Raw genomic sequence first — 16820 nt, 5'->3', positions numbered from 1 at the left:
GTTGAGGTTTATGTGACCTTCTAAAGTCCAAGGCTGATCATTTTGCTCAAACATAATCTTTCTCTGTTGTACGTCAATAGACTTGATTGCATGTGCTAAATCTTCTTTTATAGTGTTGAAGAAGACAGTTGAAGTTTTTAAGGCAGTTTGCCAGCCAGGGAAAGAATAGCCCTCCTCTGGGAACAGTTCACATTTCCACAAAACTGTGGATTAAGGAGGCTTTAGTGGAGCAAAGGGGATTACAATGTGCTGTTAATAATTATATGCTTAATTTTGGGGCTTGATGAATATTCATTGGAAATTTCAATGTCATTTGAGGGTAGACTGAGTGATGCTCCTGCCTGTCAGCTTAAAGAGAACTCAGATGTGCCATCCATTAATTAAACACTGTTTGCCATTTAAAGTGAGGGAGTTTTTGTCATTTTTAGTTAGAGGATGAGCCGAGGTGTAATTTAGAAGTGTTAATAGCAATACAGATATCAGCCTTTGTCTTACAAATTTTAAGTTGGCGAAAACTTGGACTCGTTTAAACATTCCAAGAGTTTCTGTATTGAGTATTTTGGCTCATCACTGCACATTTGTGTATACTGTCCATTATTGTTAATTGGTTGGTTAATATGTTTTGACCTTAAAACAGTGTCATTATATAATAAAACAGAAATAAATGTACTTGTTTGGTTTGTCTTCCTGTCCCGCAGTGCTGATCAATCCAAGGTTATGCACTAGTTATGAAAGGACTTACCATAAAGTACTGCAACCAAAAAAACAAGGTTATTCCCTTAACATTAAAAAAAAATGTAGTATTAAGAATATCTAGTGACCAGTCAGTGGTCGTATTTTACTATACCTGCTGATTTCAAACCCCATTGTCATTTTTAAAGGGCACATATTACGCAAAATCCACTTTTACAAGGTGTTCGAACAGAAATGTGAGTTGGACTTGTGTGTACACAGGCATCTTAGAATGATAAAAATCCATCCATCCATTTTTTTTTATCTTAATAAAACCAAACCACAATATGATGTCATTTTGCGGTAGCCCCGCCCACTACTATTGACTGACAGGTGCGACTACCATATCCTCAGCTCTTAGTGTGTTGTGCCATGTCCGCCATTCTGTCTACATGCGATCAGTTATGTTGCATCCATCGTTACAAAGCAGCTGTGAAAAAATATACAAGGACATAAATGATTCGAAATACAATTCCGAGACATTCTGGTTCATTTGCATTAGGCTCATTTGAGATGCATCAGTGCTGGTCAGACCGATTGGCCAATGACATCAAAATACTGCAAGAGTGATTCAAAAGCTCAGAGTCGTCTGCTTTATAATCACACTCGCCGTACTTTGATGTCAAACGCCTTTCGGTCTGCGCAGCGCCGATGCATCTATAATGAGGCTAGTATTGTTTCTTCTGCTGTCCAGTTCGTACATGTATGGCTGAATACCAGTCCTCTCACTCTCGCTCATGTTGCTTCTCCTCTCTTTTTATTGCCATATGCAAAGCAGACATGTCTAGGCTCCGCCCTGTTCTGGAGTCGGGCGGGAAATTGCAACCAATTTTCATGCAGGGGAACACACCCCTGAAACACCCCTTTTTAGACCCGCCCTAAAAATGAAAGGTTTTCAACACGTTATAATAAACGATCTGTATGGTATTTTGAACTGAAACAGGCACATTCATGAGAGCAAGAATAAACATAATAATAATAATACATCTTGTAAAAAGGGGCGTAATAGGTGCCCTTTAAATTATATTGACTTTAAATAAAAGTTACAGTGTGAAATAATGCTTGTTAACGGCAGAATATTCAGCAATGCTGAGGGCTGAAATAGTACGTGCATGTGGGTGTGTGTCAGATAGAATAAACATTCTGCTTTTATCTTCTGTCTTTGATGTCTTTTCTCTTCAGCCGGTGCTCCTGCCATGTCCTGGATCCTGTGTCTGTGGATAAGTGTTAGCTGCTTACTGCTGTGCCATGCCACTTTATATGAGACCATCCAACAGCATCATGTGACCCGCCCGGGCCGCAACGCCATACAGATTCTGGGTCAGTGTCTCTTTTAAACCGTGTGTTCTTTGTCCCTGAATCAGTGACATGTTTGTTGAAGTGTTTAACTCTGCTGATTGCGGAAGGTCATGTATTGTAGATGTTTGATTTGGGAACACTTGTGTTTAGAGATCGAAATGAATATGTATTGACTTTTATCGCTGTCAGATTTGCATAAAAGTGAGCTTAAATCTATAAAGCACTCATTGCAGTGCTTATGAAACTTTGTGATTGGTATCTTATCTTCTTTTTGTGCCCTACCTCGCTCATGAAAAGAGATTTATGTAGAAATCCAGCTCAAGATGCTTTTTTTGCTTTCAACAAGTGGCTTGTAAAGGGGTGTTGCATCTCGAGTTACCCAGACTGCAATCTTCCGTGTGCGAATGTGTGTGTGAGACAGGCTTGAGGCTAAACTCTTCTATCAGCATGCTGTGAATACCAGCAGCTTTGATCACAGAGGCTCTGGTGGAAATGACAATTTACGTCTATCGCCCGCTCTATGGAAGTATTTGGCAATTAAGTAGTGTTTCGCTACGAGGGCGACGGGAAGAGAGACAGCAAGGTGGTTCTCTCTTCAACATTAAGTATGCAAATGGTAGCGATTGTGGCATACTTTCAACAGCGGAGCAAGGCTACAAAGAACTCCAAAGCAATTTAACACCGCCCAGTCAGATCACCGCATGCTCATTAAATATTTGCAATCTCTTGTCCTTATAGATTATGTAGCAAATGTGTTCATTACTTTATTACTATCGATTTAAAAAAAAGGAGCACACCACGAGTCCTAGTATAGCTGATTAGCGCCTGATTTATTGCAGACTTTATTCATTTATTTTTAATGTTTACCATCTTATAAGACACTGTACATATATGAGAGAGCTTCAGAAAGCACTTTAAACTCTTTAATCCAATACAAGGAGAGAAAAGTGCGATGAACGTCAGAAAGACCCAGATGAATTTTTAACACCATGCTTCCAGGTTTTTAGTTGGCCCAGCAGAACACAGTGTCAAAGATGTACAAAGAAGAGCGTGCCCCATAGTAAGGGTTCCCTGAGTTATTGAAGGGGTGAACGACAAAAAGAAATCATCCCCCACCTTACTACACAGTATACGGAAAAGTTAGACAAAAATGCATATCTGGTGTTAGGAAGGTCAAGAAGGGCTTGGTAATGGAGTGTTGTAGCTTTTAAACGCGCTCCCACACTATAGCATCGGCTGAAGATTTTTCACCAGATTTTGTTAAATGCTCATGGTTTGGCACATTTGTTTGGGAAAAAACGAAACTGGGGGAAGGAGTATATCATGTTTGTTTACTGCGGAAACAAAACTTGTTCAAACTGCAATTTTTTTTTTGATGTTTCATTTACGTGTTACATCATGTGCAGGTTGGACCATCATGGCAGTACCAAAATTCATGAATGTTCTTTTTGCGTAAAAAATGACACGGTGATATTTTCTGATTAAAGTGATTCAGTAACGGAGTAACAGATACAGTACTAAGTTAGACCTTGTTTGTGACTGAGACATAATTCGATGTATGAAATCTTTGTCGGTTCTAGTTCTGTGGCGTAATACTGCATTATTAGATGAACCAGACTTAATGGAGTCTTTTTATGTAATTCCTTTATAATGGCAAAGGTGCAAAGACACGGAACGGGCTAATTAGATGTCACTGAGTTCCTCTAGCCATCCCACAAAGGCCCTATTTTGTAGCTAGCTGAATCAACAGACATCTAAAGCAGTATTGTTAATGAGCTTTCTTGATGTCTGGTCTGCAGATATCATTGGCTACCCTTGAGTAGTACCTGCTGACTTCTATCTCGGGCTGATTTGAAAACTGTATTGAATGTAAGACAGTATCTGAAATTGCAGTCATTTTTTGGATGGAGAGTTTTGATGATGCTTATTTCAAGTCTTTTTATATTTTTTGAAATGTGTTTTTTTCTATTATTATTATTATTGTGCATTTTCTTCTTTTGTTTTATGCGATTCTTTCTTACAGATTTAATTTCTTTGAGCTCCACCCACATGCAGTTCTTCTAAAGTTTTGGACAATAAAAAAGAAACCATTTAGTCTTAAGAATTTGATCATAGACAGGCTCCTCATTGAAATAACCACTTGGACAGCAGCAGTTTCTGGGAATTAAAATACTATGATTAAAACCTGAATTAAAATTGATTTTGTAATTCTTGAACCATCTCTAGTTTCATTAAGAAGACCTTTTAATATAAATAGATTCACATTGCCTGGAGAGAGATCTAACATTTTGAAACGTTTTTTTTTTTTTCGTGCCTCTCTTTTTTCCATGGTGCTATTATCCAGCAATCAAAGCCTATTAAAAAAAGTATCCAAGATTAAAAACGAGACTGAATAAAGGAAAGCAGAGCATGATTCATTTTGAAAAGCTGTCATCATTTATTTAACTGTGAAACACTCCCACCCATGATATTTGAGGACAAACACGTTATACCAATGCCAAAAATGCTTCAAAATCCAGATAGGAGAGAACAGCACCATATTACTCTGTGGGTTAGACAGAAGTGTCTGTGCAATTGTATTTCCATAATCAAGGTGGAAGTTTAAGTGCCTGAGCCAAAAGCTTTCGTAAATGATGAAATGCAGGCTGATGTCCTTGATGCTGAAAAGATGTTTAAGGCAGATGTTTATCTTCCTACATTCCCTGTTAATGACCATTTATTATTAAAGGTGAAATTAGGATTGTAGATGTTGTGCTGAATAATGAAAAGTGTTTTCTATTTCAGGAAGAATTGTTTAGTTGATGTCTGGCATGTAACACTTCCTGAACACAGTCATACCGAAAATGGTTCCAGCTAGAAAAAACAATAACCAACAAATAATCAGATGTTCAACATTTGCTTTTGGTGCTTGTGTTGGCAGTACAGGTTTGAGTACATTCTAGTTTTTAGTGCATTGAATACAGTTGCACAATTGGCCAAGGCAAAATAATTTGTTTTGGTGCTTAAGTGGGTAATTCAGGTTCGAGTCCGTCCAGCAACATCTCCTGAAACTATTTCCCTTTACTCTCTTTATTTAATAAAGGCTAAATGTTTTTTTTAAACAAATATGTTCATGCAGTAAATGCAGAATTGGTGCAGTTGGAGTAGCTTTAGCTGCACAGTTAGCAGAATCATTATTTGTCTGAGGATGATGGATACAGTAGTTGTCAGGTCAGAGGTGTCTCTGTACAAGTGTAATCCTCCATGCAGTTCAGGCATTTCACAATACTGCAGAAATCGGCTTACCTCCTATAACAGGAACTTGACATGAATACCAAAATGGATTTGGTTGCTTTTGAATTCTCTCTCTGTCCCCCAAAACCCAATTTTTTTGAGAAACGACCAAAAAAAAAACCCAGTCACAGCTGAGGCTTATATTGAGTAACGAGTTGAGTCGCTCTGCTGCTCCATCACCTGTTCAGGCACCGGCTCCAAGCCGTCTGCATCCCATGAGTCTGTGCAGGATGGGCCCTCACCTGCATTCCACTCTCAGCCGAGATTGATGGCGGTCTGATCCTAGGCAGCCAATTCTGGTCTCTCAAGAAATAATCCACTACATTGACAGATGAGCAGAATGTGACATGACACAATCCCAGGCTGCAGTGTATCTCTTCCTCCTCTCTCCTTAACAAATGAAGGCCCGGCCCATCTGGTTTTGGCTGGATACACTGACCACTGTTTAATATTTTCCCCATCACCCAGCAACAGAGAGAGAAACTAACCTCATCTCTTTTCACTTTAATTTTCTTGCCTCCAAAATGCTCCTGAGAATTACCAATATCATAGCTGCATGTTGGGTCATAGTTAACCTATCTATGTCAAAGAGTCAACGTTTTCTCCTGGTATACATCCAGGAACGACAACGGATTTTTGAATCAGAAATGCTTTCACTGTCCTCAATTTATGTTAACTAGAGTTTCTAATAATAATATGGAAAAAAAAAACTATAAAGTAAATTCTGCTTGAATTAAACCAAACTGGATGCATTTAATGTCAGTGATGAATGGTGTTTTTTCCAACAGCTGGGAAGCACAGATGTTATGTATATATGGATATTAAAAATATGCATATATGTGTACTTGAAGCTGCACTCATCATAAACATTCATCATCTGATTGTTAAAAAATATATTCTAACATGCTAACTTAACATGTTTAAGAAACATTTCTTATTATTATTGTTGAAAGTCATTGTGCTGCTTAATATTTTTGGGGAAGCTGTACATTTCTAATGAATTATTTTGATGGAATATAATCTACCGTAACATTAAAAATGTCTTAAATATATTTTTTAATATAAATATAATAAAAATCTTATTAACCCCAAACTTTTGAATGGTAGTTTTTGTATAAACAGTCAAATGCTGAATGTTGGGTTTGGTGCTAATGCGAGCAATGCTGGTTTGAGTCCATGCATATAGTTCTATATTTTCCGAACAGCAGTGTTGCTGTCTTTTTGAGGTGCAATAATGACCAAATTAATTTGAAGAATAATAGTTGTTGAAGACGTCTGTCGGCTGTTTTATTGTGAATTAATCAGATTACTTCCACACCTACTTTTAATTGAGGCAAACTAATTAGAAGGAAGAATTGATGGCGTAAAACCAAATTCAATTATATTCAGCTCACTGGAATGGCGTAGTAATCTGATTTCTTAGCAAATTGGATGAAGGAGAGGTTTGACTGGGCTGGTTGGGATGATTCACACTCACATGCTCAAACCCTTCTCTGTCATCAGTGCTCCACAAAAACCCAATTACACCTCATCAGGATCTTACAAACGTATCATATCTAAACTTTCTTAGGTTAAACTGAAGCCTCATGGCTAAACCGGATATAATGTGGAAGACCCTTACTAGAACACGTCTTGTAAGACATGTTTATAGTATGTTGTTTCACAATTACTTGTCTTGCTTTGCGCTTTCTTTTACTCTTTATTCACACTTTTTGTGCTTTCATTCTTTCTTTTGCATTTTCTGTAACACTAGATTTTTTTACTTCTTTTGTCCACACGTTTCTTTTTTTCTTTTGCACTTTCTGCATTTCATGCTTTCTTGACTTGTCTTTTGTGCTTGCTTTTACTCTTTCACATTGTTTTGTGCTACCTTACTTTTTCTGTTTTCTGTAATTTAAGCGTTGTTGCCTTGATTTTTTTTATGCTTCCTGTATTTTGTGCTGCATGTCTTTCCTTATTGCTTGCTTCTTTCATGCTTTTATGCTCTGTATTTCACACTATTTGCTTTGTGCTTTCTCTGTTGCACGTTTACTTTCTCTCTCTTCTGTGCTTGCTTTCTTTCACACCTTTTTGCTATCGCGCTTTGACTCTCTTTCTTTTTCTCTCTCTCTGTCAGATGTCTCTCGAGCTCCTCTCGATGCCATTCCCCCTTCTGTCTTTTTCTCTGCCTCCTTTTTTCTCTCAATTTCCTCATCTCTATCTGGCCTTCAGACGATTTGTCATGGATCAGATGAGACAATTTGTCATGGATTAGTGCTCTTAACTGTGTGTGTGATAGTAAAGGCAGTCACTGGAAAAGCCGAAGAATCCTATTATAGTTCTTTTCATGATACTGTGCATGTACGTATGTGTGTGCCTGCATATACACAAATGTGAAAAAAAGTTAAAGAATAGAATTAGAATAGAATTTGATTGTGCACAAATATTTGCAAAGCTCTAGTACTGAGTGTGGAGCAGATGACCATGCGGACCCATACATTGGGAAGACGTTTTATCTGCATATTTGGCGTAACAGACCATTGTTCTGGTACCTGTTGGTTTGCATAGGCTACTTTGTCATGCAAAACAGCCAGATTTTCCAAGTAGATTTATTCATGCAAAACATTACGAAAGTGCACTGAGTGTTTTGTTCAGCTGTAATAATGGAAATATTTACTGATATAACAAAGATTGCAGTAAGAGATACCTTAACCTTTTTTTTTCCTGGTGAGAACATGCAGCTCAGCGAAAAAGAGATACGGAGATTATTCATATTTACAAAACAAAACTGTCATTCAGAAGATGGAGCATGGCATATGCATTAAAGGATTTTCTTTGCCAAGTGCAATGAGATGGAACAGGATTAGAGACCTGTTCTTTTATCGCAGCCTCTGTCTGTAAATAAGGTGGGCATCAAAGCTCTTTCCATCTCCATGGATTTATTCATTATGACTATACACATTTTGAGAACGTCCATCGCAGAAGAGCTCCGTCTAAGAGATTCTAATTCATGCCAGAGCCTTGATACCATTTGCATTCTAGAATTTAGGTCTAATTACATGAGCTAATTACAGCTGCATCTGACTCACGTCTTTGTTTGTCCCTGCGGTTGAGTTCTTAGAAGCGCTTTCTGTCAGTCAATTTATGCAGAGGAGTTTCGAGCGAGAAGCGAAGATGTGGAACCGCAGGCTGGCCCGACCAGCGGTCAATGCTTCCGTTAAGTGAAATGATCCCAGACACCGAATTCCCCATCTGGCTGACTGCAATGCAGGCAGAGTACATGAGCCATGTAAAATGAATTCCAGCCCACAAATCATTGCCACTGTTTTGCGCCTCTCATTCAAAGTGCTATGAATTCTTATTCTGCTATTTGAAATCACAAGCAGGATATTAATATAAAGCCGTAGTGCTTCTCTCTCTTTTCTTGGCTCTTTTGGTGGATGCTACCACAGATGGCTTGGACTGGTTTGCACCTTAATATCTAATTTGTTTAGTGACAGTCAGGATTTATAATCCTAAATGTGCAATTTCTTAGACTGTAATCAATCTGGACTTCTCTGAGTATCAGAATGATATTTGGGAATCTCTGGCTGCAGTTATATAATTGGAAAGACCAGGGCTAAATTTCCACTATTGATCTCAGTAAATTTTCAGTTTTATTCAGCGTAATTTGTACAATATTAAAGGCAATTTATCTCAATATTTCCAGATTCCAGATTGTCAAATTGCTGTGTCTTTGTGGCGTCTTTGGCGGTTTGTGGTCCAGGGTCACATATATATTATTTATAAAACGGGTCATAATTTTTATTAGCCTATGGTATCAAGAGGTTTAAAGACACATTTCAGCAGTTCACCTGTGTTATCAGGATAATTCTATTGTGATTGGAAATGATAGTCCAAAGCGAGGGTTCACTAGTTTGAGGGGATCAAGGTATTGCTAAAGTAACTGTGAGCGGATTTAGCCAAAACGTTCTTTTATTAATTTCCCTGAATCTTTCTCTTTGGTTTGTTTTCATTTTGTTAGTTGGATGCAGGATATGAAGGAGCGAGACTTGATTTTTGTCATTTTCTAAATGACCTAGTCAACAAACACCCTTCACCTCAGACCCAAGTGGTCATTACCTTCCGGAAAGCTTTTCCCCAGCCTCTTTCCCTATTGTTTTACATCCATGACTTGCATGCATCACTGTCTAGTTTTTTTCTGTTGGATCACAGAAACACAGCTCTGAGATTACTTTGTGCTTTCATGGCTGATTTAGCAAAGCTCACTGCGGGTATTTAGAAGAAGCAGTATTTATTAGCGCTCTCTCAGATAGACACAGAGAGGCTTGTGCCACTCCACTCTTCTTTTATCGCTTTCTAAAGTGACCTCCTCCAGAAATGTGCATGACATCCTTCTTTTAAAACACACTGTGCAAGAGCATACAGTTTTACCATACTGACCCTTCTGAGAAAAGCTGAAACTAGCTTTGCCAGGGTGTATTTTAAAGGTTTCAGAAAGTTTTTGGGTTCAAACAACACATTTTCATGTAGTGGTCAAGCCAATGTTTGGCATTTCATAACCATCGTGTTATTTTATGAATATTTCTCATTTATGTTTAATGTTTTTTCATGATCCAGTTGGTTTGAACCAAGTGACTGACAAGTAAAGCAGTCTGGACATGTAAACAAAATTAATTCGAAGCACAGTAAATTAGTGAATTGCTAGTAATGTCTTGTTTTCGAAATGAAATGATTGGCGTTTTTCCCTCCACCTCTATTTCCCAGAAGTCTGTGTTTATGGCACTATATTATATCAGAGCAGTGGGTGTCCCATTGGAAGGGAGTGTATAATATCTTCCCTGTGGATGGAAAGGGCACAGAGAGCATTGATTACCAAACAGGCAAAAAAAATAGGACCCTGAACTCTCATAAGATGAAAACTCTCGAATGGTATATATCTTCTTTCTTTCACTGCCTGTCACTTCCGCCGCATTGTTCGTCCATTCCGCCGAAGCGAGAATGAAGCAATTATAGTTTTTTACTCTTCGCTGGAGAGGGCACAACCGGATGGCAGTTTGCAATCTCCCTAACTTTTTTTGAATTCATTTGAATTGTCACGCCAAATCCAAAAGCCATGAAGTCTGGAGAGGGTATTGGGGCCGGACGTGACAGTTGATTGTGATGTATTTATGTGTGTGTGGGTTCAGAACGGATAGTTGTGGAGGAGGCAGGAAGGAGTTCTCATTAAGGTGGTGTGTGTTTGTGTTGCGTGACAGGTCCTCGCCTCTGCCTGACACTGTGACACTTTCTGTGACATGGAGGAACAGAGAGGAAGGCAAAGAGAGGGAGGGAAAGAGAGAAAGAGAAAGAATGTAGCAGCTGCAGATGTAGGTAATATGCCTCGGAGTGTCGTTCTCAGATTTTTCTTGTTTCGCACAAAGGTGCCATTTCGACATTAAGCATCATGCTTGAAGAATGGCTCTCTATAGCTCTGCAGCTGTGTCTTAAAGATACCTGCAATTTTTTACATCGCATGCCATCACTGCACCCTTTTTTCCTGGTTCCTTTCATGTTCTCAATTGGTAAGTCCTCATATAATATTGTTTGTCCATGTAAGGACAGTTCAACAGAGTTGAGTTGCCATACAGTGGTGTCAAAAAGTCCAATGCTTATGTTTAGCATTTTTCTAATTTACATTACCTTTATTCATTTAGCTGACGCTTTTATCTAAAGTGACTTACAACTGCTATATATGTCAGAGGTCGCTCGCCTCTGGAGCAACTAGGGGTTAAGTGTCTTGCTCAGGGACACATTGGTGTCTCACAGTGGATTCAAACCCGGGTCTCTCACACCAAAGGCATGTGTCTTATCCAATGTTCCAACACCACCCCTTTTCTTTTAATACAATGTTTTTTAGTAATTTATAAAAATAAAAAAAAACACTATAAATACAATTTATCCTTAGTCAATTCAGCAATCTTTATAAATGTATTAATTAATGTAGCTCTTATTAAATTTACTTTTAAGACCCTTGTGTAATTAATTGTACCTTTAATGACAAGGCAAGGTTAAGCTGTTTGTATGTTGTACATGTTCCTAAAAATGTAATTATATTTATTAAAGGGATATCAGATGTCCATTTTCCACAATTTAGTATTATAATTTAGTGCTTTTGCAAAAAGTCTATAACATACTCAGTGGTAGTTTAAAACAACACCATTTTTATCCTGCTCTGTTTACAGCAAGCCGTTTCAGTGCATGTCCCTTTAAATGCTAATGAGCTCTGCTCACTCCGCCCCTCTCTTCCGAACCATTTTCATTAAACTGTAAATTTTACCCACATTTAGTGGCGGAACTTGCTAACTAGCAAATTATAGGAAAGGTGATATGCAAAGATTCATAAAAATAAAGCATTCCCTTCTAAAACAAACGTAATCGACTGCGTCTTCAGTGGCTCAGATGTCACAAATCTTGTCTACCCCTGCTCCGGCGTCAAAACAATGGCGGACAGATGGCCGCTCACTCAGGGCGTGTCTAAGGTAAAACACCAGTGTCATTCAACAATCGTGGGAGGGGCCTTGGCCTGTGTGACGTACAGTACATCAGGCCAGAATCTGCGAATGGCTTGATTTGAGAAAGTGGTTATTATTTTGGGGGATCGTGTACACACACTGCCAACACACATGTATGTTCAAACACCATGTAAAGTGAATTTTGCATCTGATGACCCCTTTAATGAATAATTAATGGTATCTTTTTAAATGCTTTTTGGAATTTTTAAGTATTATTTTTTTATTTCAATTACATTTAAAATCACAGATTTTCAATACATTAGCAGACATTTGGATCACACCGTACTGTATATCATACAAACTCCTATATGTTTTTTTTTCCCATTCCTTTCGTATGTCTCTGCCTTTTACCCTTTTTTTCCTTTTAAATGTAACCTGTCCAGCACTCTTAACACCTTTGAGATGTTCTCCATTACATTTAGAAAATCTCCCCCTTGTCTCGGTGCATTACTAAGACACGTGAGCTCTGCCAGCTACGGCTCCTTACTCTCGTCTGCGGCTGCTCGAATGCAAGGGTGTGAAGAATTACTGTTCCGCTGGAATTAGCCTGAGCACCACTTCAAGTCCAAATCAATGAAAGATTTAAATTACACTTAACAGATGAAAGCCCCTTCACCTCTGATATCGCACTCTACCCAACGACTACATAATGTGCAAACACTCTCAGAAGAAGCGAACTAGTCAAGTAAGAGTCCATTCCCTGGCTACTGATCACAGTTTTTTTTATTCTTCTAACGGTCTAATCTATCGTTCTAGTCATTCTGTCATTCTATCTTTCATTCTATGTATCTATTGTTCTTACTGTTGTTTTAGCTATTCATTTTAATTCTATTTTCTTGCATTGAAATTCAATTGGCAATTCCACAACCTTTCTGCTACACCAATTAAAATACAGGAAGTTCATTGGAATTTAAAAGTAGCTCTCAGTTCAATTCTGAATGGAACACAATCCTGTTTTAGACTTGAAAGGATTTGGTTCTTTAGTCATGTGGAGGAAATTCTACATGAATCGGGTCATGGCGAGTAAAACGATATCACAGAAGCAGACTAAGATGAATTGGTTTTAAGGCTGCGCTGACGCTTACATCGTTTAATCCCAAAATGGCCCTTATAAAACGATGCGCTCGTCGGTCTAGAATTACATCTTTCCTTCAGTCTAGTTTTAGAGGAAACTTAAGCTCAGATGAGTTGCAGTTTCGGCCTGAAACGCTAGCTGATATTTATTATTCAGGATCGAGCGCGATAGCCGCGGGGCCGGAGAAGAGAGCTCTCGGAGGCTGCAGATGGCACAGGCCCAGAGAAGATGCACAGGATCAATCCCTGAAAAATGACCAGCATCTATCATTATTTGCAGATGCGGCTCTTGGGAGATGCAGAGACTCATAATCGAGGGCCGTGCTGTTCAAGCATTTACATCTGTCTCGGTGTGTGTATTTGTGTCGCTATGCAGACAGATGGTCTCCATTTGATCAGGGAGGGGTAGTAATGGCAGAGGAGATGGTCTAAACGAGTACCTGTCACCAGAACTCATGAGTTGGCCATCATCTCAGCTTCCCCTTCCATAAATATGTTAACATTGTTAAATGGGCCACGGTCTGCAGCTGCCCAGCTGAGGATTGCACTGCCAGACACATTGGGCGCATTGCCATCGGCGCATTTTTAGAGGGCTTGTGTCAAAATGTAACACCTGAGCATCTCTTAAAACAATTATATATGTAGATAATGTCATGCGGCTTGTTTGTCAAAGATACACTCTTAAAAAGGTTTCAAAAGTGATGACAAAAATAATTTTTGTTCCCAAAGAACCTTTTAGTGAGCAGTGCTTAAAAGAACCATTTTTTATTTGTGTGACAAATGTTTTAAGAGCAGCTCAAGAATTCTTTTCATGCTCTTCTGCTCTTAAATGGAGTTGTGTACTTCTGCAGTAGAAGAAGTTTCTCGGTTCACCAAAGAACCTTCTTAAAAATACATTTTATCGATCTAAAGAATATTTGGTTGCACTTTATTTTACAGTACGTGTACTAACATGTACTTATAGTGAACTTGCAGTGTATTTATCTAAGAAAGTTCTGGTAACACAAGGCAACTACATGGGGTAGGGTTAGGTTTAGGGGTAGGCTCAGGGTTAGTACCTAGTTATTACATAGTTATTGTAATTACTATAATAAGTACATAGTAAGTACATGAGGAACAGGACTGTAAAATAAAGTGCTACCGAATATTTTATCCCTTCTATAAAGAACCCTTTGTCTTTATAGAATGGAACAGTTCCATGGATGTTAAAGGTTCTCTATTGGAACTGATGGTTTAGTTGGTTTAGTGAGTATAGAACCTTTTGTGCATTGGAAAGGTTCCATAAATGTTGAAGGTTCTTTATGGAATCATTGATGCCAATAAAGAACCTTTATTTTGAGAACGTAGAAGGTGAAACTTTTCAGTATAATAGCAACAAATCCAGTCAGTTGTCTGACTCTAGATATTCCTCTGTTCAGCATGTGCTACTGATTACATCCCATGCAAGGCAATAATATTCCAGTAGCATGTAAACAAACACTGATGCCACAAATGGCAGGCTTATTAAAACTGTTGTTATTGCACATTTAGCCGTTTAGGCGATGTGTTGGAGTTTATATTCCAAGCTTATCTTGACACACTTGCAAATCCAGTTTTGAAGGTTAGATTTTAAAGGCAAGAAAAATTCCACTCTTATCGCCCTTTTTCTTGGTCTTATGAGATGTTAGATTACACGTTTTACCCTGAGCGATAGACAGAAACTAATCTGCGCAGCTTGTAAAAAAACGCACTCGGGCCATAAAGACGACAGCTCCGCAGGCCTAAATCATGATATTAGTTCCTTAATGGCCCGATATAAAACTGTGTATCGGAAAGATGCCGCCCAGCCCCGACGAGAATGCTTTGAGATCATTGCGAGAGAGCTCACGCGTGACACATTGAAGGAGACCTGTCAGTTCTGGAATCCTGAACCATTTTTATCTCAGCAGATGAGTCTCGTATTTGCTTCATAACTGAGGCACTTTCAGGTTAACTGGAGGCTTCGTTGCGGATTGCATATTTATCAATATTGTGAAGACAAATAGGTGAGCAGAACTGCTGTCCATGCAGTTATGAAATGCTTCTTCATTAATCTTATGGACTAAGGTTATCTTTTAGCCCTATGCTTGTGTGATTTCCATTTCCACACTCTGCCTGTGTGTGTGTGTGTGTGTGTGTGTGTGTGTGTGTGTGTGTGTGTGTGTGTGTGTGTGTGTGTGTGTGTGTGTGTGTGTGTGTAAGTGTCACAGGAAGCTTTTGTCTTTCAGCCAGCTTGAAGAGGAGCACTATTATACTCTATAAATAATTGTGCAATTAGCATTTGAATGGTAAAAGAATTCATTTCCAGTGCTTTCAAATCACACGCTGACAAATTAGCAGTCATTATATGTCACTGAATCCTAATTGACTGAATCCATTGATGAAACCGGTATATTTAAAGGGACAGTTCATCCACAGAATATTTCGGCAGTTAGATGCCGACTTCAAGGTCATGGATGATAATCAATCCAGGCTTGAGTATTACGATGTCAAGATCTTAAAATGACACATGTAGTCTTCAGTCATTGTAAGCCATAAAGGTAATATAATTAATATTCATAATGTTTGTTTTAAGTCAAGTAAAGAGATCATTTTTATATTTTTTATAATTAATGTATTTATCATTCTTATAATTTCATGTGATGTTATTATTACATTATGTACCAGGCAGTTATTCAATTAATCAGAATTTGAAGATCAAACTCTTATTTGTAAAATAATCAATACATAATTTGAAAACGAAATTATTCAGACCTAGTGCAGTCTGTTGAGATGTTGAGACAAGATTTGGTATCAGTATTCAATTAAATCACAATGAAAAGTCTGTTGTCCATTTCACATTATAAAAGAACTTGTGTTTTGTGGATTAAGGGGAAATAGGAAATTATATTAATTTGTCTGTCTTTCTTTCTCATCTGCTTATAAAGATCATTGTTGATCTATTCAAATTAACAGTCACCTCCAACTTAGGTTTAGATCCAAACCCTCTTTTGATGACAAACACACACGCAGATGTATCATCCACCACATAAAGAAAAAATATATTTGCCTAAATGTTCCAGATCATTTCAGCTCCTCACTCAGCTCTGCTAAACAAACTCCAAATGCTGTCCGAACCGGGATGAGGAAAATCAGAAAAAACGAGTAGAGTATCCTGCATAAACAGTTTCTTTTTCCAAAAGCTGAGACCCAAGCCTGTCTGCCTGCTTCTGTTTTTAGACCTGATGGAGGACTCTGCATCTCTCCGTATGATAATTGTCTTACTGCTCTAGCCGTCGCAGCCAGCACAAGCATTTCTCAGCCAAGAGAATGTGTCAAGCATTGTATTTAGCCACTCATTCGCACCGCTTCTCTGGTCTAAATCCAATTTATCAGCCGTAATGGACTACAGAAATTGTCTCTTTAAACAGCCGTCTGACAGCCAGCAGGCTAAAGCAGTGATAGTGCCGAATCATATGGTTCTTATGGAGTAGACTAAAGAAGGGGGAGACAGCGAGGATCAGATTTGGGTTGTTAGAGAAAGCATCAAAACTTGTCTGAGCCAGAGAGCAGATCCAAAAAATGACACTCAGTGTGATTTCACAAGTAGGGTTCCTGGGTGAGCAGCTTTTGTTGCTTCTGGAACAGTCCTTTCAACAAATCAAAGCTCTAACCCTATAGTCAGGTCAGTAACTGGGACTCTTGCGCTGTAATCTAACCAAGTATGTCTGTAAAATGTACTGCATATTAGGGCTGGGCAAAAAAAAACTATCCCAGACAGCAATATAGTGTTGGCCCAGATCCGGCCCACATCTGGTCCACGTGAAATCCATTCGTGCCGGATCTGGGCCGACACTGCTTGCTGTCTGGGATTATTCAATTTATCGTTTTTTTAAATGACGTCAATTCGAT

The 16820-nt window shown here is 38.5% G+C and overlaps 1 protein-coding gene across 2 annotated transcripts in view; it reads left to right on the top strand.

Annotated features, from left to right (window-relative positions):
* The window catches only part of LOC127968008 (chemokine-like protein TAFA-1), a 156734-nt gene that overhangs the window by 28826 nt on the left and 111088 nt on the right, over positions 1-16820 (top strand). For both annotated transcript variants that reach the window (XR_008155872.1, XM_052568839.1), the window contains exon 3: positions 1915-2052. Coding sequence is in view for 1 of the 2 variants with exons in the window: in XM_052568839.1 (XP_052424799.1) it covers positions 1929-2052 (124 nt within the window). In the remaining variant the exon portion in view is untranslated. The remainder of the gene's footprint in view (positions 1-1914; positions 2053-16820) is intronic.

The sequence above is a fragment of the Carassius gibelio genome, chromosome B11 (assembly GCF_023724105.1).
Source record: "Carassius gibelio isolate Cgi1373 ecotype wild population from Czech Republic chromosome B11, carGib1.2-hapl.c, whole genome shotgun sequence".
Lineage (NCBI taxonomy): Eukaryota > Metazoa > Chordata > Actinopteri > Cypriniformes > Cyprinidae > Carassius > Carassius gibelio.
The sequence above is the reverse complement of the archived record's forward strand: the minus strand, read 5'-3'. Positions and strand labels throughout refer to the sequence as shown.